This window comes from Cherax quadricarinatus, chromosome 1 (assembly GCF_038502225.1).
Source record: "Cherax quadricarinatus isolate ZL_2023a chromosome 1, ASM3850222v1, whole genome shotgun sequence".
Lineage (NCBI taxonomy): Eukaryota > Metazoa > Arthropoda > Malacostraca > Decapoda > Parastacidae > Cherax > Cherax quadricarinatus.
This window is the reverse complement of record NC_091292.1, coordinates 62805998-62832376: the sequence shown is the minus strand read 5'-3', so window position 1 is coordinate 62832376 and position 26379 is coordinate 62805998. Positions and strand designations below refer to the sequence as shown.

Genomic DNA, 26379 nt, shown 5'->3' with positions numbered 1-26379 from the left:
GGGTGCTTAGCATATTCCCCCAATTCAGCATTTTGTAACCTGCCTCTGCACCTAATTACATCATCCTCTAAATACAGCCCCCGCTTTTCTATTATTGAGCCTTTCACAATTTTTCCTTCCATCATTAATTTAATCTCATCCCTGTAGGTTTCTTCTTGTACCCTCTGTAGCCAGTATTTCAGGGGATGGGGAAAATTATATGAGATATTCATCTTACTTATAAATTTAAACACTAACCTTGTCACGCTAATCAGCTTGGGTAAGGAAGAATACCTATTCATGTCAATGGCTAAGGAGGGACTACTGACTGGAGCGGTGCTCACCGTAATTTCGACAGGAGCAATATGTGCCTTTTGCACTGGCCAGTTAATTTTGTCCACCAGCCAACTTGGCTCTTTAAACCACGATAAAGCACTCACAAATTTTTCATAAGTCAAGCCTCGAGACAAGAAGTCAGCCGGATTCTCGTCACCAGGAATGTGATTAAAGGTTAACATATGCTGACCCAAACTGTTATATTTCTCCTGCATTTGATTGATTTCAGCGACTCTGTTTTTGTACATATACAATCTTACTGTTACCATTACGAATCCATTATAAGGATACCTCATTATCAGACCAAATTACGGTGTCGCTGATATTTATCTCTCGCAATTTATTTCTTATATAATTGGCTAATTTGACACCTACATAAATGGCCGTTAATTCCAACTGAGGTAAGGTACGTGATTTGATTGGAGCCACCCTAGCCTTAGACATAACAAGAGAAATGGCACTATTACATTGAAGGTAAGCGACTGCTCCATATACTAATTTCAAAGCATCGCAAAAAATGTGGAGTACATTTTCACCATCTTGACTGGCGTGGGAACTCCAACATTGGTAATTTTACATATTCACCTATTAGTTCTTCCCACCTTTCAACAAATTCCTCAGGTAGGGTTTCATCCCAAGCACTCTTAAGCTTCCATGCTTCTTGTATCAACAATTTTCCTCTTATGGTAAGTGGGGACACTAAGCCTAGTGGATCGAAGCATTTTGAAACTTCTGGTTAATTTATTGGGCATGATGTAGTTATTAGACTTTAACGATAACAAATCTCTCTCTGTCCCAAGTCAGTCCCAGCACATTACTATATTTAGACACTTCAACTCCAGGGTTGTCTTTATTTATTTGAGCCCTTAAACTGGACGAATTACTGTTCCATTCCCTCAGGGGCATATTTGCACCTTGCATTATTTCATTAGCCCCTTCATATATGCTCATTAGTTCCTCTTCAGTAGACGTCACCCCCAGGAAATTGTCCACATAAAATTGTTTATCCATTACTCCACTCAGTGGACCACCCGTACGCTTAATTAAGGTGTGCATTTATCGTTGCCTGGAGTAGGAACGGACTGGAGGTAGCACCAAACAATACACTCCTGAAGCGAAAAGTCTTCACGGGACTAAGTGGGTCACTAGGATTCTCGGGCCATAAGAACCTTGTGCAATTCCGGTCAGCCTCCTGCAGACCCACTCTCAGGAAAGCTTTATTTATGTCCACCGTAAAGGCATAATTCTTAACCCTGAAGTTTAATAATATGTCTCCCAGTTTTTCCGTCAACGACGGACCTGTCATCAAACAGTCATTCAAACTAGGTACATTTTTGTTACTCCTGGCACTACAGTTAAACACAATCCTCAGAGGAGTGGTCTTAGAATCCTTCTTCACTCCATGATGTGGCAAATAGTGACCATAAATCGGGGCTTGCTCGGGAGGTACCTCCTCTATGAATTTATTATTTAACTGCTCATTAATTATATCATCGTAAGCAGTCAACAGTTCTGGTGTCTTGCTCAGTTCGTGGAGCTGAGCCTTTAATTGCCCATACGCCATCCGGTAATTAGTTGGTAGGTCTGGATGGTTCAGCTTCCACGGAAGTCTCACCCAGTATTGTCCAGATTCAAATTTAACATCCTTCTGGTATTGTTCTTGAGTAAAGGAATCATCTGGACTTTCTTCATTTACATTGATCCCTATGCTGTCCAATTCCCATAATTTGTACACAGGTTCAACTTCATCCTCTATTGAAGTATATTTATACTGGGGTGATCTTTCATGAGTAAGACACACCGTAACTGTATTTATGGCTTCCTCCAGTCATTCATTATCAGTACAAGGAAGCCTGCCATACATCACGTGACCTCCTGCGGTCCTTAGAAGGGTGACTCCGCAATTTTTTGTCATACCCTTTACAAAGGTGGCATAATGGTCACTACCTATCAAAATATCTATTGGCCCCACGGAATCATTATTTACACCAGAAGGTGCCAAATTTACCTTACTTGAAAGCCTTTCAGTAGAGTTACCAAGCCCTATTGTAGATATTTTCTCTGGGAGCCTATCCACAATTACGGCATTAATGCGTTTTCTCTCATTGCCCAGCCTGACAGTTACATAAACAGTGTCGTATGACTGGGCCTTCTTATTCGAGAGAAAGCCAGATAACTTGAGTATAGCAGGATCTCCCATTTGTACCTTCATCCCATTAAGGCAATTACGTTTTATGAAGGTACGTTGTGATCCCTGATCCAGTTATGCTGTTACAGTTTTGGATTTACGCCGTTTATCATTAATCACCACATCCAACACCGGTAAAGCTACCTCAGCTAGGCCATCATTACCGACATTAGCTGCAATCTTGACGTTGGCTACTGTTGTGTCCGGGTTATTATCACTATCAGTACTATTGTTACCATCATTACGATTAGATCTGCCCTTACACATAGCTATGTGGTGTCTTCCCTTGTTACACTGATAACAATGGTGCAAGTTAGCACGGCAATCCCTTACATTATGATTTCCTAGACACCTGATACATCTAGCAAGCTCTTCCAATCTTTCCACTTTAACATCCCATGAATTATAGGCATTACAGTTCTTAGAGAAATGAGTACCGTTGCAGAAGATACAATCTCTCCTTTCTTTGCCTGACCTCTTATCAACTGGGCTACCCTTATTGTGGTACTTCCTCCTCTTGCTTTGATGTGGAGAACCACTATTACTGGCCCCTGTTACTTGATATGTGCCTACGTAACCCCGTTTAGTAGGTGGCTTATGATTATTGATATTGGGATAAAGTTTCCTTTTGTGGAACTTGACAGGTGCACTGGGGTCTGTAGACGTGGTATTCCTAGAGGTAATGGGTTGGCTGGTCTGCAGTTGGACAATTAGCTCCTGCAGGCCCACTCTTATTTCTTCCAACCCGAAGTAACCCTTGTGATATCTGTTAGATAGCTACTCTACTGTCTTGTGGTTCAATTTATTCTGAATCAAGGCACTCAACAACCACTCTGCTCCCTCCAGATCATATTTATTACTCAAGGTCTTAAGAGTGCTTTGTAGTTTGATCCTAAATTGCTGTAAGCCGTTGCGGTTGTGATCTGGAGTCTTCAAACTAGCCAAATTAGCTACTAGATCCAGCCTACTTTGCTCCAAGTTACCGTAAGTGACCTCCAACAAGTCAACTGCCTCACTATAGGAGTCATCTACATTTGGGAATGCTTGTATGAGAACATGTGCATCTCCCCTTACATGTCCCTTTAAATAGCATAATTTGGTAACACTTGCAAGGTCACTCCAATCATGTACGACTGCTTTAAAGATAGACCAAAATTCCTCCCAGTTTTCTCCTGGATTAAACACAGGCATGCATAATTCTGGGAGTTTTGGTAGACACCTCTGATTTTCCTTACTAGGTTGACCAACAACATTGTTTACACCCTTTACCTTCTCCAAAGCCTTAGTTTTGCAGGACACAATGTTGTCCTCCTTTTCATAATATTGATCCAGCAGCCGCTCCCTTTCAGCATCATCTGCACAATTCACCAGAAGATCGCTCTCACAGTCCTCATACCACAATTTATATGACTCATATTTTCTAAGGCATCTAGGTGTAACTTTAATTCATCAGGGTTTACCGTTTCTCATCTCATTAACTCCATACACTTGTTGTATGATTTAGTAACATGACCCTTCCGAGCTTGTAGTGACGCTTTCTTTGCTTTGGCATCCATGGACTTGCCAGCCGCACTAACTTCCTCAGACCCAGCCATGGTTAGGGAATTAATAATCACCAATTATACAACTTAAGTAGACACCTTGTGAGAGTAATTCTTGCACTTTACTCTTGTATAAATCCTAGCCACCCATGTGCTAGTAATTAATTGGGCTAATTATCATCCACCACACGACCGATTAAATTTGTGTACCCTATACCCACTTTCTTCAATCAATTACTTAATAATTAAGTGACTAATTCAATTAATTTTTCACTGATTGCATCCGGTTCAGGATGGACCAGCGGGCAGATATGGAAAATTTTATAGGGGTTATTACTTGTACATACCTCAACATTACATGCATATGAGTAATCTCATTGGGAGACAACAACTATATTGTTTACCGTAGTCACCCATGTAGACATGTGAGAAAACTTAACCACCTCTGGTCACTGCAGGTGGCCCCTCGACCCTCACAATCTTATCCATATCTATCCGAGACCAGTATAAATTGGATAGCACCCTCAAGTATGGCGCTACTAATTAATTGTGGACTGTACAGATTATATTAGTTTAACTGAATAAGGGGAGGGGGGGTAGGTCACACATGGATACATCCATCAAGGAAAAACATTTGTACATAATCCCACCACTTACCAGATATTCTCTGGTGGTCACTTGATGTGACTGGATCACCCATAACCTATCCAATTAAGACATACCTAACTGGCCAGTATCGGTCTGCTATAACTAGAAAGGTTACTTAACTGTGGGTGATTGATGCTCCTTATTTCCTCCATTCACCATCTCATTTCGATGTCCTGCTACACCGACACGGTTCTTATTCCAGCAGGACGAGGTATCCGTTGGTTTGTCCCAGTTTAGAAATCGTGTTTCCATAAAACTTCACTATCCTCGGGACGAGAACCACGCGTTCACTCGGAGCAGGGCGATTTATTTCACTGCCCGCATTCTCTTAACTTAATGTTATTATCACTGATTTCATTACCATTCACAAGACGATTTAACGTCTCATAATTATTATACACATTAGAGGTCATTCCATTAAGATCTGAGACCGATGAGTGAGGATTAACTCACGGGTAATTTCCCCTGGACACATTCCATGGTGGCGCACTCGTCACCCCCGGTCCTACTATTATCCACTCATTTTACCACTTTATTACGGTGGTCACGTAAATCACGTTCCCTCACTCTTCACCAGGAACAGTTACGACACTTCCTATTAGGAAGTGAGGCCTATATTAATCCTTAGGCCACCGTGAATGCCAATTTCCTGATCCCATGTTTTCACAGCCTCCTCACTACATTCAAAACACTGCTGCCAACCCATGCCCTGAGTCGACCTGTCCCCCCCGCACATCTGCGCAGGCGCAGGGCGAACCCGGTTGGTTCTATTCAAAATACAAATACATTTTGACTCAAATCAACACATTAAACACTTATTAGGCACTATAGCTGTGGAAATTAAGTAATTTCCACATACAGCGCAGCAGGGCAAGGAAAGATGCAGGGGAAATGGGTGGCAAGAGGGAGAGGGAAGATTATTAGGGTATGGAGTGCAGTGGGGCAGTCGATGGTGCAGGGGTAGAGGGTAGCTAGAGAGTAAGGTAGAAAGGACAGAAGAGAGTGATAGAGGCATCATCGTCAGAGTTCGTGTAGTAAATTGGTCATTGTCAAAAAGTCAATGAGAGAGTCTGGATTAAAGGAGGATCCATCTGCAAGAAGGGAAGGTAAAGAAAGGGCAGTGGAGTGGAGACGACGTTGGAGGTAAATTCTGGGTACTTGTTGATGGAGAGGACAGTCCAACAGAATGTGGCTAACTGATACTGGAACTTGACAATTCTCACAGATAGGAACAGGGTGCCTCTCCAAGAGATACCCGTGAGTAAGAAGAGCTTGGCCGATGCAAAGATGGGAGAGAGTAGTCTCCCAAACCTTGACATTGATGACAAGACGGCCAGAAATCTATACTCGGTTTAATGGAATGAAGTTTGTTATGGAGCAGATCAGACCAATGTTGTTGCCAATGGGTGCGAAAGTGTTAGTTAGTTTAATATGTTTATTATGCACCCTATACCCATCCTGTGGGCGGTAGTCAAAAGATTACAGAGGTACATAATTGGTCCAGGGACTGGACTCCAAAGTTTTGATAGCTGAGCAAGTTACAGAGGTAATGAATTCACAATTTACAAAGGTAATGAACTCCGGGTAGGTCTAGTCACAATCATGACAAGTTACAAAGGTATTTACAGATTACAGAGGTACATAATGGGTCCAGGGACTGGGCCCCCAAAGTTTTGCGAAAGTGGGTAGCAATTTCAGCAAAATAGTGAATGGAACACCTTTCTATGAAACTGGGAGGTGATGTACTGCTGACTGTGCAGCAGTGTCTGCCTGTTCATTGCCCTATATGTCAACATGACCAGCAAAAAACAATATCTTTGTGTTTGCTAGAGATACGGCATAGCCAAAGTTGGATACAAAGAACTAGGGTGTGAGGTGTATCAATTTCTTTTATAGCCTGTAATGCACTAAGGGAGTCTGAAACAACCACAAATGGTGACAAAGGCATAGATACTATACAGATAAGTGCTCTTAGAATGGCATACAATTCAGCCGTAAAAATGCTAGCCGAGGATAATAAATGTCCTTGCACGAAACTGGAAACACTGCTGTGAATCTGACGCCGTCAGGAGACTTAGAACCACTGGTGAACACTGCGATGGCATGATAATGAGAGAGAAAGTGATCAAGAAAAAGAGAGCAGGAAGCCACCGTAGGTAGTTGGGCTTTCGTGCATGGTAGTGGGAAAGAACAGACACGAACAGCTGGAACCTCCCATGGGGGCATGGAAAAGTGAGATGCTACATGAACGTAGAAAGGTGGTAACTGTAGAGAAGACGAGCGAATGGAGGCAGAGAAAAGGGGCGATGAACAAATGAACATCTACTAACATCAATGACCATCCTATATACAGAAGGATTGAGGTCGTGAGATCGAACATAATAGCGAAGACAATGAGTGTCATGGCGATCGGACAAGGATGGAATATTCGCTTCTGCATAGAGGCTCTCAATAGGGGATGAACGAAAGGCACCAAGGCACAACGGAGACCTTGGTGATAAATGGGATCTAACCTAGACTTGCGGAAGAGGCCGCAAAATAGATTTGGTCACCACAATCCTGCTTGGACAAGACTAGGGTGGAATGCAAAAGGAAAGTGCGACGATCTGCTCCCCCTGAACGATGTGTGAGAACTTTAAGGAGATTTAGCCGACCATGGCAAGTTGTCTTTAAAGAAGAAATGTGTGGTCTCCACGTTAGCCGGCGATCAAAGAGCAGGCCCAGAAACTTGCCCGTATCACATGCCGGAATACGTGAATCGTGCAAGTACAAGGGAGTATCCAGAATTAGAGGACGTCTAGTGAAGGTAATGAATTGGGTTTTCGTACTAAAAAAATTTAGAGCCGTGAGAAGTGGTCCAATGGGAGACTCGGTCTATCACAACCTGAAGGGAGGCTGCTACTATTTGACAGTCAGCGCCCGTGTAAGCTATAGCAAAGTCATCAACATAAAGTGACGACCAAATATGTGAAGAATGGAAGGTAGGTCATTTATAGCTAGGGAAAAAAGAGTAGTGCTGAGGACACAACCTTGTGGAACTCCTTCACTTGTACAAAGTCCGGGGAAAGCGAGGTGCCAATACGGACCCAAAAATGTCTATCGGACAAGAAAGCAGCAATGAAGTTTGGTAGATTACCGTGGAGGCCTAAGGAGTGGGCTTGGGCTAGGATGTTATACCTCCAAGTGGTTTTGATGTTATCTTTTAATACCAATGTGATTTTATTCCACAGTTGGAGATACCCAAAATCCCTTCCCTGGTTTAATATCTCTTTTAGATAATTCTTGTATATCTGCACAAGGTGCATGGGCCCAGTTACCACATAAGTTGCATGTAATCCATGCAGAAGCCCATTTAGTTGCAGACTACACAGGATTTCATAATGTGATTTTATTGGTTGTTTTACTGTATATCCTACTAATAACCTCCTTGAAGTGTAGATCTGTTTGTATTGTATCTATTTGTATTTGTACGTGTATTGTTTGGGACAAGCTTACCACTCTAGTAGTTACTGTTTGAGTGTTTGATAAGGGCGTGTAAAACCCCGTCAGCTAATATAGTGAATTTACATTCAGGAAGATTAGATTTTTATCATTCCATGCACCACATTTAATATCTAATATAATATCGATAATTTTAATGTAAGATATATCGTGTGGTTTTTCAACCTTTATAAGCCAAAATTGATAATACGATTTGAAAAAAAAAAAAATCTTACATGATAGAGATCAAAGTTCAGATTCTTTATGAACACATCAAAGTTACCTTTAATCAACCAATTTGGTTTCTGAACTGGCTAGTATAATTAGGTATGCATGAAAAGTTTGGTTTTCATACCTCTCTCACATAGGTGCTTTTAGAACATGATGTAAAGTCCAAAATAAAGAGGAAGGTAGTTGCAGCACAGAGAAGGAAATAAAAGTTTTCCAGTAGTAAGTACCTTCTTCTTAGCTGTAAAGAAAAGGTTAAAATTATTTAGCGCAAGTGGTAAAAGCTGCTGATTTCATTGTTATTTTCTTAGTAAAACAAAAAATTATGAATTAGTATTTTAAATGTAAATTTTCAAATTTTAGACGAAATTTGTAAAAAAAAAAAAAAAAGTCATTTGGGTCTTCATAACAATTTTATGCTTCACATCACCTTGGTATGTCAATCAAATCACATATGTTCATCATGGAAAGGATAGAAATAAAATAATAATGACAATACCAAGAAGCAATATTATAAAACTGAGGATAAACAAGTACGCAAGTACGAAAAGCCTTTGTTTTGAACGCACCAATTAGCATCTACATGTCTTTTGTATTTTGCTACATAACATGGTGACCGTTCTCTCCGACTGTCTCTGGTGAAGTTTTGGTTGCTTTTGGTCATTGGTATGGGAGTCATTTACACCTTTGACTGCATAGAAAATATCATGCTGTACATCTGCTACGATAAGACCACTGAAACTTAGCTAATGATGTATTAAACTCCAGCATCAGGACTCTTCTCTCCTATATATTTTTTCATGTCTCTTTCAGATAGGTAATATTCAAAGTAAGTGGTTTTAAATTTTAATTATTTTTCCATACTTTTTCTAACATTAATTCCTTGTATTAATTTTTGTCTTTTTATATGGAAAAAGTGCATTTTCAAATACCCTTTGAGAGTCTGATGTGACTTTATATTTTACATACTAACATTGGAGCATTATCAACAATATAAAATTAAGGGACATTTTGAGAAGAAAAGTGACACTGGGTCTGTCTGAAACCAAACTCAAAGTATATTATAAATGAGTTAATTTTTAAGAAAAATTACTAGGGTTGTAGACACAAAATTGGTAATTTTTGTAGAAGAATCATTGCCAGCTACATAAATTAAAATCTGTGAGGTAAATGTCACTATTTTAGTGGAAGAAATCCAGAGTTAAAATTAAAAGTTCATGAGTGTGAGAGGAAGTGCTAGAACCATTGGAAATTTAAGAAAATTATGTAATGAAAACTTACTGAAGATAGGAAACTACTAGTGTTTCTATTATAACTAACAATAGGTAATTACATACACATACACACACGCACAACTGGAAGTTGAAAATTCAACTGAGTCATAGGGATGTTATCGGGAAGATTAACAATCTGGAAAGTGAAGCAGTAGAATTGGAACCCATTCATAGCTTTAGGAAGAGGAACGATAAGGCTCTTGGGGCCGGGAAAGTGAATTTAGTAGCAACCAGTTACTTGACTCACGGGGCCAGGAGCTGTGAATTGAAACCTGCAACTACATACAGGTTAGTAAATATATGCGAGTACTTGCGCTCACGCCATATAAACCGAACAAGATTGGAACCCACAACCCAGCAGATCTGAGACTATCAGCCAATTTCACTATGACAATACAGTCAGAATTGTTCTTCAACCAGAGACTGCTGGTGACGGCAACAGATGAAGATCACAACTGTGATCTAGTTACAAGTTATTGCGGTGAACCTTCGATTCAACCGGCAGCTGATGGGCGGCTCAACTTGAGGACCTTCTATGTTAGCAATATCTCAAGCAGATAACAGTGTTAATGTAAATAATAAAGCGAACAAAATTAGAACTAGTGATCTCTCAGGACTGAAATCACCAGATCGTCACACAAGCTACCTTGCTTCTGCATGGTAAGAATTTTTTTTTTAAATCCGAATTTGCTTTCTGGATAGGTTAATCAAGGTCACAACTGTTATCCACTCAAGAGTTTTTTTTTTTTTTTGCAGTAGTGGATAGTGTGGTAATACCGGCAAGTTGTAGTTGATAATAAAAACAGCAATTTGAAGTTTTGAATTTAGTTTCCAATTGTCTGTTTGTATTTGTTAAAATGAGATTTTAGTTTCCCGTCGGATAATCTCCTTTATGGCCTTTACCGACCTTTCCAGTAAACAGTAATTTTCTATTACAGAATCCAAATTTTGGTCTCAATGTTCATATAATATTTTGCCCGTCTGGATATTTACACCATGAATCTTTTGAGAAAAAAAAATAGGACAATATGGATTTATATTTCTATATGATATTTTACTTACTCTTAATATTTTGTATAAGTCTTGCAGAATTCCAATAGAAAGTGTCAACAGGATTATGATTCCAAGACCATGAGGAACTTTGTTCTCTTGTTTCAGAAGATGCTTAAGCTGTGGTGCGAAAGGTTTTTCATCTCCAGTGGAGCACACCAACGACTGTGTTATGTTGTATGTCTTCTGCATATACATCCAGTCCCTAGAAAAAAGTAAATCAGTGTGTGCTCACTAAAGAATAAAGGTTGGAATTCATGTAATTCGATAGTGTTACATATCCTTAAAAATAAAGTTCAGCATTTATATTTTAAGAAACTTCTTTGTAAACATATTTTTTTATTAACACACCGGCCGATTCCCACAAAGGTAGGGTAGCGCAAAAAAGAAAAACTTTCATCATTCACACCATCACTGTCTTGCCAGAAGGGTGCTTTACACTACAGTTATAAAACTGCAACATTAACACCCCTCCTTCAGAGTGCAGACACTGCACTTCCCATCTCCAGGACTCAAGTCTGGCCTGCCGGTTTTCCTGAATCCCTTCATAAATGTTACCTTGCTCACACTCCAACAATACATCAAGTATTAAAAGCCATTTGTCTCCATTCACTCCTATCAAATACGCTCACGCATGCTTGCTGGAAGTCCAAGCACCTCACACACAAAACCTCCTTTACCCCCTCCCTCAAACCCTTCCTAGGCCGACCCCTACCCCTCTACTACAGATTTACACACACTCTAAGTCATTCTGCTTTGTTCCATTCTCTATACATGTCCGAACCACCTCAACAACCCTCCTCCTCAGCCCTCTGGATAATAGTTTTGATAATCCCACACCTCCTAATTTCCAAACTACGAATTCACTGCATTATATTCACACTACGCATTGCCCTCAAACATGACATCTCCACTGCCTCCAGTGGAGGCAGTGGAAATGTCATGTCTGAGGCCATCTAAATACTCTTATTTTAGGAGGCATATAAACATATATGCCTCCTAAAACAAGAATATTTAGTTGAATTTATGGAGGAAAGTATATAGGTTGAACAAAGTATGAACACCGGCGGCGTCTGGTTGTCTTTGTTGTGGACGTTTCGCCATCCATTGGCTGGCTGGATGGCGAAACGTCTACGATGGGGATACCCGGGTGTTGCGCATGTGTCTTAATTTCATCTTGTCGGTATTATATATCATTCTTGTACTACTACTACTACTACTACTACCATCACCTCTTCCTGCCTATATATAGCCGTCCTACTCCACCTCTGGTTAGTGTGACTTTGTCAATGGTCCAAGTCGGACCGAAACGTCGTCGTAAGCTTCTCTCTTTTATGTGCGGGTTATTTGTGTATGAACACCTTGTTATGTAACTATTTTCAGTATGGAATTGGTCCACCATTTCCATACTGAATTGATTCAGGAATTGATTCATATAGCATTTGAACAGTATCCTGGCGAAGTCTGAGTCATTCCTCAAGCAAAACCTTCTCTAACTCTTTCAGGTTCCTGACTTTACCGTTTCAATTGAAAATACAAATGCTTGATAAGATAAGATTTCGTTCGGATTTTTAACCCCGGTGGGTTAGCCACCCAGGATAACCCAAGAAAGTCAGTGCGTCATCGAGGACTGTCTAACTTATTTCCATTGGGGTCCTTAATCTTGTCCCCCAGGATGCGACCCACACCAGTCGACTGACACCCAGGTACCTATTTGCTGCTAGGTGAACAGGACAACAGGTGTAAGGAAACGTGTCGGAATGTTTCCACCCGCCGGGAATCGAACCCGGGCCCTCCGTGTGTGAAGCGGGAGCTGTAGCCATCAGGCCACCGGGCCACCAATTTTAAGCTACTCTAGTGGTGTGAATTGGTGCATTGTCGTCTTGGAAGATAACACATGTCACACATTTTAATTGATTATTCAGTCATTCGGCAGTTCAGTCACTAGGTGTTTATATTATTTTGTCCAACCACCTACTGTACTTTCTGTAAAGCAATGATTTTAACTTTTGTCAAGATCTGAACATTATACCCATCAAGGGAGGAACTTGGAGCCGGTTAGTGGTTTTTGGTCCATGGAGTTAAATTAAGCACAAATTTATTAAGTTCTTTATAAGTGGTAGAACACAAGAAGGTAGAACGCTATTTTGAAACTCTTAATGTTACCAGTATTCTAGGTTAGGTAAGTGAGATATGATAGTATACTGTGTGAAATTTGTGTCAACTGATAAAAGCAGTTTCCCCATGTGTGTATGTTTCGAGCTAATGAGAGAAAGTATGAGTGTGTATGTACCAGAATTTTTTATTAATTTTTTTTTAAATATTAACAGGTATTTTTTCTGTTTTAGAAGGTGCACATACAGGACCATGCAATCCCGTTTCCAGAGAGAGAACATGTTTCTGGAGGTGAATAAAGACCATGAACCCAAGCACTTATGTACATACACCAAATTAAGTAGATTAAGTTAAAGATATTCCATTTCAATCCTACTTTAGTTAGAAATTTTTAACTTCATATAAAAGACAATGCACATAGTAATATAATGAGTTACTACACTTTGTAAATTAAGGTGATAAAAATTACTAAATAAGAACGATATATCCCAACTGAAGAGGCGACATCATATTTAAAAATCATTGGCTTTACCTTTAAATCACTTTACCTTCATATAAGAACAAAGGTATACCGCCTTGAAAATTTTCTACGACTAAAAGCAGTGTCTTTGATGCACATTAATATAGCACACACCAGCTTCAAAATTTACTCTTCAACCAAATATGATCAAACATGGTCCATGGTCAAACACTTACCATGAGCACTTTCTTTAATCGCATTGAAAAGTGTATCCTTATCATATAATTGTAATAAGAATATGAAGCAATTATTGTCAACTAAAAAAATTATACTAAAAAGGTACAAGACTATTTCTACAAACTGGAAGAATAATTCGATAAGATAAAAGTGAAAATAGTAAACGCAACAGTTACGAAAACGGTGATATAAAAACCCTAAAGATGTGATAACATGAACATACTGTGGCACTGCTCTTGTAACTACCAACAGGTAATCACAAATATGTAAAACAGAAACCTCTCATAATTACCAAGATATTATAGTAAACACTGTTAATAAGATCGCCAAGATGCAAGCCATTCCTAGACAGAAAACCTGATGCCATCTGATGTATTGTTTCCACTTGTACTGAAGCCAGCAGGTGACGAGAGGGTGTTTCAGCAGGTCGTGGTGCTTGTAGCGAATGATACATTCTAAGAGGTGGTCGTTGCGCCAGTCCTGGTCCACCTTGGCCAACTCCACTCCGGCCACTAATTTCCCACTCTCCGTTTCAAAAGGTTCTCTCAAAAGTGAGTTTTGATTGCCGGTATTTAGGCGAGTGGCACTTTTATTATTACAAGTGACACTTTCCTTTTTGCCTACAATGAAGAAATACGAACATGAGTTACACAAAATGACAAACAAATTGCATAGGTTGGTATGCTTAGTTCTTTAGTTCATTCCTCATTTCTATATTAATTAGAAGCGACAAAAAGAACTCAGTTAAAAGAAAGAAAGCATCTTTTTTTTTTTATATTGGAAAATATGCTAATAGCGGTAAGGAATTGTCCTATATTAACACATTTCATACCTGGTAGTGGGTATGCCTCATCCAGGTAGTGTACTAAGTAACGTGTGTGTGACTGTTGCTGTGTATCTTTACTGTTATCTGGGGGCTTTTGCTGTGTATCTTCACTGTTATCTGGGGGCTTTTGCTGTGTATCTTCACTGTTATCTGAGGGCTTTTGCTGTGTATCTTCACTGTTATCTGGGGGCTGTTGCTGTGTATCTTCACTGTTATCTGGGGGCTGTTGCTGTGTATCTTTACTGTTATCTGGGGTTTGTATACACTTGTCCAGCACACGTCTTACTAAATCTGGATAATCCTTCACAAGCAAAATCAAATTCTTGTTCTTCAGCTTCTTTTCTAAAATTTCTTCGGCAGGTTTGAAGGCCTCTTCCCAGAAGCAACTGTCTATGATAATTTCCATCATTTTTCTGTAAATGAAGACCATAGTCAAATTTAAAATAAAACTTATACTATTGCAACTATTATACATGTTAAGTTCATGCAATAGAAAAGTAAATAATAAATATTCAGAAGTCATCATATGCTTCACCTTACCTCTACTCTAATATACAAGACGTAATTATTTTATTCGTCAGGAGACAAGTGCCGCTTCCTGACGTGGGTTTAAATTGTATAGATGACCACATTAGTTCTGACCGCTTGTTTTTCGACACCTCCCACAGTGGGTGACAGACTGATTACATCAATACTACTACTTCCATTATTTATATCTACTCAAACACTCATACTAAGCGCTAAGCACGATGTAACCTGTTAACCACCAGTTAAAATTTTTTTAATCCTTAAAATGGGGATTTAAAGCGAGTTTATATATACTGAGAGATATACACCTCTTGGTGTATATAATGCTGTGTTTTGCTGGAAGTGTGAGCTGTCCTCAGAGGTATCTGTGGAATTATCTATTCGAGATTTCTTGATGTTATTTTACGATCTTCACTGGTGGGTAATTTTTAGATTAAAACAAAGGATGCAGGCACAGAAAGAAAATGTAATAATGTGGTCGAATTTGTGAAATTTAATTAAGAGTTAGTCTTACATCTCCCCCAATTTTTCTTAAATTGTTTCTTAAATTCACAAGGGGATTTACTTAAACAGTATTTTGATAAATTTTTTTTTTTTTTATTATCACACCGGCCGATTCCCACCAAGGCAGGGTGGCCCGAAAAAGAAAAACTTTCACCATCATTCACTCCATCACTGTCTTGCCAGAAGGGTGCTTTACACTACAGTTTTTAAACTGCAACATTAACACCCCTCCTTCAGAGTGCAGGCACTGTACTTCCCATCTCCAGGACTCAAGTCCGGCCTGCCGGTTTCCCTGAATCCCTTCATAAATGTTACTTTGCTTACTTTGCTCATACTGTATAATCATGAACATCTCACTAGAAATATTACATACGTGTTGGTATGATTTCCCCTGAAGTAACCCTGATAGAAAAAATATAGTTACATTAAGTGGACTGTATATAGTGTATTTATACTATGAACACAGGTAAAGAAGGGCCTGTGAGACCTGTTCGTAATGGGAATATGGAGCAAACAAAAATCAACAGTAGTCTATAATGTATATTTGCCTTCTCCAGATGATATATACAGGTATGTACAGATAGAATAGCAAGTGACAGATGGCAGACTGAACAAGATTTATCTCTAAAGCGAAGATTGAGAGGAACTTTAATATTATTTAATGTGGAGAAATTTTCTCCAGGAGGGGGGTATCAGCCCCTTCAGCCCTTTCAGCCTTTCAGCCCTCTGAGGGACTCAGCCCTCCAGAGGGGCTGATGGCGTCTTGCTTCTGCATCTCTGCATCAACACTAATTGATCCCAGATGCAGTACGAGCATGTGACATGGTCACGCGGCTCCTTGCAAGAGACCGATGTTGCAAGTAGTTTAGTTAAATAAGAGACAGTCAATCTCTTACCTTACCAGGACAATTAAAGAAAATCCTGCTTCCACTTTATTACCATGGTAAATTATTATTATTATAATCAAAAAGAAGCGCTAAGCCACAAGGGCTATACAGCTTACCATGGTAAAGATAGTGCACATTGTTATATATGCTTAAGACAGCAAGAATCAAGCATTCTGCATTGCTTCTTAGTGGAAGTTTGGCATGGAGGGGAAAAAAATGCCATGTCAGCTTTTCCTTTATGCAGGGGACAAGCGAGGTGGGGCAAGACGCTGTGACGTCAGATTACTTTTGACTCTGATGGGGCTCACATTGACGCCAGAATAACCAACAAAGAACACTGATCCGCACGTTAGTGTGTATAAAAGTGTCTCACAAAACACATATAAATGCTTACAGAGAAGTGTGATCAGCTTTTTTAGTGATAAGATTGTGAATAAACAAATCTTGATGAACAGTGTAACAACGAGTATTGTGATTCAACAGAGCGTAGTGCAACATTCTTCAAAGAACACTATTCTTCAACCAAGACAAAGGATATCCGGGTGCAACTACGGGTCAGCTACAAATACCCAGGTACATTTAATGAACATAACAGTGGTAGGTTGGCTGCGCAGCGGATATTGTGTTTATTAGCATACCAATACCCAGTGAAATACGGACCATTGAGTCCACAACAGTAAGTGTTGTCAGCAATCAGTTTATGAGATATGCTGACATAATACCCCCTAGGGGTAATTTATACCCATAACAAATTTTTTATTACAGCCCGTTGAGAGATGGATGATACAACCTCTCAAGACATTGCCTGCAGGGACAGCTGTGTAGGCGAGAGCTGTATATCAAGCTAAGTTCCCCCTATAGTCCACTATTTAATCTTTGATTTAGCTTGTCACACATTTCTCAACATTTAAAATGATCAAAGGACAAAATGATCTTGATTAAAAAACTTAGTTAAATATTGCTAATCCCACATAACAGCAACAATGATTTCCATCGAAACGAAATATATTGACTTATTTAGGAAGTAAATATGTGCGTGTTATTTCTTAATATATTTTGGTGTATCTGTGAATTTTGGAAGCAAAAAAATGCAACTGTTATAGGTTTAATGATATAAAATATTGGAAGAGTGTGAGCCAGAAAATCTGAATAGGCCAGGATAAATAAACACAAAACAGCTAGAATATAAAATAAAAACTTTGCTGACCTAACACCATGAAACTTGTAAGAAACAAACTGACTGGAGAGGACAAGTGGGAGGTCTGGCAGTCATATTGCAGGATATTTTTACATATTTTTTTTACGATTATGCAGCATGTAACACTAATTATAATTACAGAAAAGTCAATAAAAATTGTTGACACATTACATTTCTATAATGCTGAAGTGTTTTGCCTGAAGTCTAGTGATTCAGGGTGACGTACTTGTTCATAAAAATAAAGCAGCTGACAGCATCATTTAATTAGTAGGAACAGCTGAAATCTGGTTCATCGACCCAGTTGTATGTCATTTCCATATAATTTTTTTTTGTCTTAGAGTAGTACTGTTAGTATTATAATAAAAAAGAAGCGCTAAACCACAAGGGCTATACAGCGCTGCAGGGCATGGAAGGAAGCGAGGGTATCGGGCAGCAAAAGGGGGGAGGGATGATTAGTAGGCTACAGAGAACAGCGGGGCAGTGGATAGTGCAGGGGTAGAGGGTAGCAAGAGATTGAGGTAGAAAGGGATGAGGGGAGTGTTAAAGGTGTCATCATCGGAGTTTGTGGAGTAAGTCAGTTGTTGTCAAAAAGTTTAATGAGAGAGTCCAGATGAAAGGAGGATCCATCAGCAAGAAGGGAAGGTAAAGAGAGAGCAGCAGAGTGTAGACAAAGTTGGAGGTAAATTCTGTTTGCTCGTTGATAGAGTGGGCAGTTTAACAGAATGTGACTAACCGATACTGGAACCTGACAATTCTCACAGAGAGGAGCAGGGCTCCTCTCCACGAGATATCCATGAGTAAGATGAGTGAGGCCAATGTGAAAGCGGGAGAGAGTAGTCTCCCAACCTCGACACTGATGACAAGATGGCCAGTAACCTCTACTCGGTTTAATAGAATGAAGTTTGTTATTGAGCAGAGCAGAGCAGACCAACATTGTTGCTAAAGGGTGTGAAGGTGGGTAGCTACAACAGCAAAATAGTCCGTGAATGGAACACCTCTATATGAAACTGGAAGGTTATGGACTGATGACTGTGCAGCAGTGTCTGCCTGTTCATTACCCTGTATGTCAACATGACCAGGGACCCAACAAAAAACAATATGCCAGGTAAAGATACGATGTAACTAAAGTTAGATACTGAGAACTAGGGGGCGTGGTGTATCATATTTTTGTATAGCCTGTAAAGCACTAAGGGAGTCTGAAACAACCACAAATGATGACACAGGCAAAGATGCAATAAGGATATGTGCTGCAACAATGGCATACAATTCAACAGTAAAAATGCTAGCCGAAGATAGTAAATGCCCTCGCACGACGCTGTCCGGAAACACTGCTGCGAATCCGACGCCATCAGAAGACCTAGAGCCATCTGTGTACACTGCGATGGCATGATAATGAGAGTGGAAGTGGTCAAGAAAAAGAGCAGGAAGGCACTGTACGCAGTTGGGCTTTCGAGCAAGGGAGTGAGAAAGAACAGACTCGAACAGCTGGAACTTCCCAGGGGGGGTAGGGAAAAGTGAGATGCTACATGAACATAGAAAGGTGGTAACTGAAGCGAAGACAAGAGCGAATGTAGGCCAAGAGAAAAGGGACGGAGCAAACAGGGGCGGTGAACAAATGAAGAATGTCTACTAATATCGGTGACTATTCTATAAATGGAAGGATTGCGGAGATCATGAGAGTGTACATAGTAGCGAAGGCAATGGGCATCACGGCGATCGGACAAGGATGGAACATTCGCTTCTGCATAGAGGCTTTCAACAGGGGAAGAGTGAAAAGCACCAAGGCATAAACGTAATCCTTGGTGATAGATGGGATTAAGGCTAGAGAGAGTAGCAGGAGATGCCGCTGAATAGATCTTGTCACCATAATCGAGTTTCGATAAAATGAGGGCTGAATGTAGGCGAAGGAGAGTTCGACGATCAGCTTCCCATAAAAGATGAGCAAGGGTTTTAAGAAGGTTCAGCCGGCTGTGACAAGTTGCCTTCAGAGAGGTAATGTGAGGTTTCCAGGATAACCTCCGGTCAAAGAGAAGGCTAGAAACCTGACTGTATAACGTTCAGGGAGGGATATGAGAGCCATAGAGGTACAAAGGATGATCGGAGATGACAGAGTGTCTAGTGAAAGTAATTTGTCGAGTTTCAGTACTGGAAAATTTAAACCCATGCATGCTGGCCCAATTGGAAACACGGTCGACCGCATGCTGGAGAGAAACTGTAATGAGGTGACAGTCAGCGCATGCACAAGCAATAGTGAAGTCATCAACATAGAATGATGACCAAATATTGGATGGAAGACTAGAGGCCAAATCATTTATAGCAAGAAGGAAAAGTGTTGTGCTCAGAATACATCCCTGGGGGACACCTTCAGCTTGGACAAAGTCCGGGGAGAGCACATTATTAACCCGAACATGGAAATGTCTGTCAGTGAAAAAGTTCTTAAGGAAGGATGGTAGATTGCCTCGGAGGCCTAAGGAGTGGGCTTGGGCCAAAATATTATACCTCCAAGTTATGTCATATGCCTTCTCAAGGTCAAAAAATATGACAATAACTGAGTGGTTATTTGCAAAGTCATTACGAACATACATATCCAAGCGTAGGAAGGAGTCTGGTAGAACGGCCCTTACGAAAGCCATATTGATTAGTGGAGAGTGTTGTGTGTCTCTAAATACCAAATTAAACGTCGATTTACCAGACATCCCATCACTTTGCAAACTGCACTGGTAAGAGCAATGGGATGATAGTGGGAGGCATCATGTCCCTTAGTACCCGGTTTGCGGAGAGGGAGAACAATGGCAGATTTCCACAGCTGGGGAAGAACTCCTTGTGATCAAATAAGATTGAAGAGGTGTAAGAGGACTGCAAGGGCTTACTGATGTAAATGTTGTAACATCCGAATATGAATGTCGTCAGGCCCAGCTGCCGATGATCTGCAAGCTGAGAGTGTCACCTCCAGTTCCTGAAGTGTAAAAGGCACATTATACGGTTCTTCTCTGAGAGAAGAAAAGTCCACGGGTGCTAACTCTCTGGCAGACTTTGAGGAAAGAAACGAGGGGCATAGATGGAGCCCCCGAGAAATATGGGCCAGATGATTGCCAATTTCAATGGCAACATCAAGAAGTTTCCTATATCAACACTGGCGACCTGCAGAACAGGAGCCGGGTCAGGAGAGTATTTACCACTCAATTTCCGCACTTTTCTCCAGACTGCACTCATAGAGGAACCAGAGGTGATGGTGGAAACAATCTTGCCAGCAAGTGCGTTTAGCATCATGGATGACTTGGCGAGCGACCGCACACTTCTGCTTAAAATCAGGAAGTGCCTCAGTGGTTCTATTGTACCGGTACCTGCCCCACGCAGTGCGTTTCAAGTGTACTGCACGAGCACAAGCAGACCACCAAGGTATGCACTTCTGAGAATTCCTGCCAGAGGTTTGGGGTATAGAATGAGAAGCTGTGGTTAAAACTGAGGACAAGATGATGTGTAAAAGCTCATCAATGGAGGACGAAGAAGGAACCTCACTAAAAGCAGTTAGTTGCGAGTAAAGGTCCCAATTTGCTTGATCAAATTGCCAGCACGGGCTACAAAAAGGTGGTGAATATGAAGGAGAAGTAAGAATGATTGGAAAATGATCACTGTCATGTAAGTCTGGGAGAACAGACCAGGTGAAGTCTAGTGCGGTAGAGGAAGAGCAGACAGAGAGAAGAATGCAAGAGAGTATGAGTACGAGGATCAAAATGGGTGGGAGTACCTGTATTTAAAATATGGAGGGGGTGGGAAGCAAGAAAAGTCTCCAACTGAATGCCACAGGAATCAGAGTGAGACCCCCAGAAGAAATGATGGGCATTATAATTGCCAAGTAACAGAAGTGGCGGCGGTAAGAACAAAACAAGAAAGGCAACATCTGGGATAGATGTATACCACCTATGCAAGCGGATATGGGCTGCTGTGTAATGCGGCGAAGTACGAACAAATAGCTGATGGTATGGAATATCAGTGCGTAGAAGGGCACTTTCATTAAAGGTCCCATTAGGAAAAGGATCCGAAGAATACAATAAATTATAGCCTGAGATGGGATAGGTAACAGCAGAGTGTAATTTTGATTCTTGTGAGCAAACACCAGCAGGGGAAATCTGGGAGAGCAACATCTGAAGGTCACCCATTGCCCCTGAGGCTGCATATATTCCACTGTAAATAGGCCATGATTGGCAACGATAAAGATATCAGAAATCCACAGGTAAGGGTACCTACGGACTAGAGGGGTTAGTAAAGTCCACATGCGGCAGTAGCGGAAAACGTTCAAGCAGCGAAGGAACAGTGTACTGCGAAGAAAGGAGTTGCACAGATGGAGGAGAGGAAAGAGAAGGAACAGGGGGTGGATCAGTGTCCATTGATGGTTTGGTCTCTGCAATATATTCAGAGATAGCTTCAATTAAGGGGTTAATGCTCCAATTTCGTTCCCTCCTTTATCTTTCTCCCGATTTCTTTTATTTTTGGTGTACGTTTAGAAGTGCATATGTAAATAAATATGACAAAGTTTGAATATGATTGACCAACAATGGAGAAAAAATATTTACTGATTTTGACATATGGCAGCATGGCATGACAAATTGGCACTATGAGTGACACTTCCAACAATTCTGTTAGAATACGTCTAAAACGAATATTTTGGATACAATTCATCTAATATAGCTTATTATTATGGTGAAAAACAATACATTTGGTGCACTTTTTTGACATTCATCAAAATATCTGCCTTTTACCCCCCACAAAATAAAAAATACTTGAGATATTCCAAAAAATTCACTTTAATATATTCAAACACACTGTTTTATATTGTCTGTGAAAATCGTTTCAATCCAATCATTAATAATGGCGCAGTGACAAGCAATAGACCAAAATCCTAGTTTCGAGATATTCGGGTAAACGCGCGAACTAGCTAATTACTAGCTAAAAAAAAAATCACAAAAATTGCCCTACTTTGGGTTTATTTATGCGATATTAGTGATTTCTTATTGTTTCCCATGTTAAAAACACCGTTTTCTGTAGTGCTACCAGAGGTAACATAGAAAACCCTTCTCTTATAGAGAGGATCTAGCTTAATCATTTCATCAATATCAGGCACCACCTCTGGGTATAATATACAAATATTATTGTTTTGGCTGGCTTTCTTATGCGTTTATCCAAGTTATATTATGCATACTATCATTATTGAGTAAATGATATAAACAGAAAAATAATATTAGTAATAATAGCATCAGTATAAGACATCTTGTGAGTGATAAGCAGAGTCCTGTCGTCAGCAACTCGATGTTGCACCATTCTAGCTCCTCCCACCTCTTGTGGAAATTTATTCGGTCCTAAAGTTCCACAGGGCAGATACGTCGTACAAAGATCCCATCAGGTGGCGGATAGAACGTCTGGGTTGGGTGGCCCTTACACCCACCCAAAACACACACACACACACACACACACCCGGGTTGGCGAAGGTGGTTGGAAAGGTACATCTTAATTGATAGATTTACCCTTCAGGGAAGAAGTAGGCAGTTTATACTGTTAGTACACTAATATTAGAGTTATTGAGGCAACTGTAGATAATATTAATGTAGACCTAAGACCTTAACGTAGAAATAGGCCGATAATGTAGGCAAACACTAGGTTATGTTAGCCAGGGAGAACTGGCAGCCCAAGTTTAAATGCTGGGCATGGGGTTTTGAGACCGCAGTGCCCTTCTTCTAAGACCAGACACTGCTGGAGCAACAAGTGCCGTGATCAGCAGGTGGCACCCCCACGTGTCTTCACATACTAGACCTGGGGAAATCTGGTGGAGGCACCTCAACGTACGGTAGATGTCCTCCTCCGTCAGGCCCATACAGTAAGACGAGACCTCCCCTTTTCTTCAGTACTCTGGCCAGTTTCTGGGGGAAATTGCGAGTGAGTTGAGCTGTGGGCCTTTGTGCAGGCGGCAGTTCATGACTGGTACATACCGGCATCTCTTTGTCAGCCTTAGAAGCTAGTGTCACTCTCTGTATACTTATTCTAGGGGATTCTCACCCCCTTGGAAACAGGAATTTCTGAGGTGCAGGCAGGTCATTAATAATGACTGACGCAGAGGCAGTCTAGACAAATTTTCACACCTCTGATATAAGCTCCTCCCGCATTGTAATGATATTAAGTGGTAAATTTAGTGTATTAGAAAGAAAAAAATAGTCAGAAAATTAAGGAACAAACAAAAAATATAAAAAATTCACCTCGCACTTACGCATATATTTACCTGGCAGGTCGTCACCTGACATGTTTCATCGTATTACAATGGGATTTTCACCAAAATGTTGCCAGGTACTTACACTATTTTTCTCTAAACAAAACACAAAATCATTTTTTCGCATAATTATCTTGACCACGTCAGAAATTGGGCTGGTGGCCCCTCAAGTGTTTCAGAATTCAAAGAATTCAAAGACCCTTCCTCACCCCACAAAAGGACGCAAGTATCTACTTCGAGGATTGGGAGATCTTGGAGTTCCAGCTGTTCGAGAATGTCATTGGCACATGTCTGGAAATTCTGTTGGATTATGGTATCGGGTAGAATAACAGTACCACTACAAGAATTGAGAGAATGTTTATCGATAGTGACAGGAACAGTATCGATATGTGAAAGAAGAGAAAGAACACAAGCTTGGGTGGCATTCTGGACAGTGATGATGCGGGTACCACTCTTGAGAGCATGAAAGGAAATATCTCTACCAACATGGAGTAGGAGCGCCTTGCCAATACTATGGTCGGAAAGATAGGCAATAGAGGAAGTCGGTCATAAAGAATTTAGTCCATTGTGCATTCTGAAACCAAGCGTGGAAAGGGAGAGCATGACATGTCGGTCTTTTCTGAGTAGAACAAGAAGGTGGCAAAGAAGTATCATCAGTACACAAATAACCCGCACATAAAAGACAGAAGCTTACGACGACGTTTCGGTCCGACTTGGACCATTGACAAAGTCACACTAACAGAGGCTTGCCGACACTAACAATGCTCTTTTCTGTCACGTCAGAGATCATAGCCATCCTATTGACTGGTCTTCTGCTAAAACTGTCTTCCCTACTTCCAACTCGAACAGTCGCCGTTTAGTTGAATCCTCTCTTATACACAACTTTCCTTGTATGAACCTTAGCCCTGGCTTCGTCTCTGTAGATGCCTTCCTCTCCCACTACATTGTAAAATACTCCAAACTTCAGAACACCTGTGACTTAACCTGAATCCTCATTTTTCTTCTTCTTCTTCTTCTTTTTCTTCTTCCTCTTCCCCTTTCCTCTCTCCTTTTCTCCTCTGGGTTGTCTTTCTCTCTCCTGTCTCGTGTTTCTGTTCCTTCTTTATTTTATTTCACCATTTCCCCTTTCACGCACCTCGGTGCGCTTGCTCTCCCTCTGTGGGTTTCTAGCTCTCTTGCAGTGCTCCCCTTCCTTTGTATTTGACTGGCTCGTCTTCCTTATTTCCCACTTCTACCACTACCACTACTACTACCTCTTCTTCTTCTACTACATCTACTGATGAAATTAGACACATGTGCGGCGTCTGGTTGTCTTTGTTGTGGACGTTTCGCCATCCAGTGGCTGGCTGGATGGCGAAACGTCTACGGTGGGGATGCCCGGGTGTTGTGCATGTGTCATTTCATCCTGTCGGTATTATATACAATTCTTGCACTACTACTACTACTACTACTACCACTACTACTACCTCTACCTCTTCCTGCCTATATATAGCCGTCCTGCTCCACCTCTGTTAGTGTGACTTTGTCAATGGTCCAAGTCGGACCGAAACGTCGTCGTAAGCTTCTGTCTTTTATGTGCGGGTTATTTGTGTATCGTTCCAGTCACGGTATTGTGCCTTTTTGTTATTTATTTAAGTATCATCAGGCAATTGTTGTTGGTGTTTAGGAGTGGGACCAGAATTGTTCCGATGTGGGATGGGCTGGCGATTTGAAAATTGCTGCACCATAAAGGGAGAGGCCGGAAGCATAGTCAAAGGAGAGCGGAGGTCAGACAAATCGAAGGAGTCAGTTGAAACCCCAGCACCTGAAGCGGGTGATGAAACAGCACCAGCAAGAGGTACAGGGGCATTAGGAGTGTCTGAAGAGTGGTCAAAAGACGAGGTGGGGTCAGAACGGGGTGCGGTAACAAGAGGGGGCCCGGGGGTAGCGGGGTCATGGATTGGGTCTTCCATGGTTAGGTTACTTCTTTCTTTTTGTTTTTAAGAAAAAAGAAAGAAAAAATAAAAAAAAAGAATAAAAAAAGGGGGGCTGGGGAGGGATAGTTCGTAGGAGGAATGAAAGGGCCAGAAATCTCCCTCCACGCCCAAGAGGACCTCAGCACCGCAAGAAGCACAGATGCAGCATGGAACCCATGCCATACCATACCCTTCATGCCAGTAAACCAACAATCCGGGATAGCAACCTCACATCTGCTGAGCTACCTCTGTGGACAAAAGAGGGTGGCTGGATATCCGCCACAAACCATACCTCCTTTGGCCACCACCCCTGGAATCCGAAAGGCACCCTCCAGAGATACACCTGTCGCCCAAAAGACACCCAAAGCGTGCCCCAGGAGACCGGAGAGGGATTGGGACATCCCCAGGAGATCCAGATTCCACGGCAAACTACACCACCACCAACAAACCTCAATGGAATGGGATGGATCCCTGTACCGTTTCCCCTACCTAGGAACTAGCGTGCCTGTGGGAAAAATCCCGAAGGCCAAAAAGAGGAAGGGCAAAAGGGAGGGGTGGGGAGGAGGAGGAGGAGAAGGAGGAAAAGAAAAAGGGAGGATTGGGGAGTAAGAAGAGGATGGGATAGGGAAGGGGATATTGGGGGATAATTAGGTTCGGTCTGAGGAAGGAGACCAACAGGTTTAATT

At 41.1% G+C, this 26379-nt stretch overlaps 1 protein-coding gene across 2 annotated transcripts in view; it reads right to left on the bottom strand.

Moving 5' to 3' along the window:
• LOC128685528 (transient receptor potential cation channel subfamily A member 1 homolog) overlaps positions 1–26379 on the bottom strand; it is a 52291-nt gene that overhangs the window by 7484 nt on the left and 18428 nt on the right. Inside the window, exons 6-9 of one of the 2 annotated variants that reach the window (XM_070082423.1) lie at positions 14369–14775; positions 13829–14156; positions 10737–10929; positions 8528–8641 (exon numbers count right to left, since the gene is read on the bottom strand). In XM_070082423.1, the coding sequence (XP_069938524.1) occupies positions 8528–8641; positions 10737–10929; positions 13829–14156; positions 14369–14775 (1042 nt within the window). The remainder of the gene's footprint in view (positions 1–8527; positions 8642–10736; positions 10930–13828; positions 14157–14368; positions 14776–26379) is intronic. The other variant, XM_070082432.1, reaches the window with a different exon arrangement.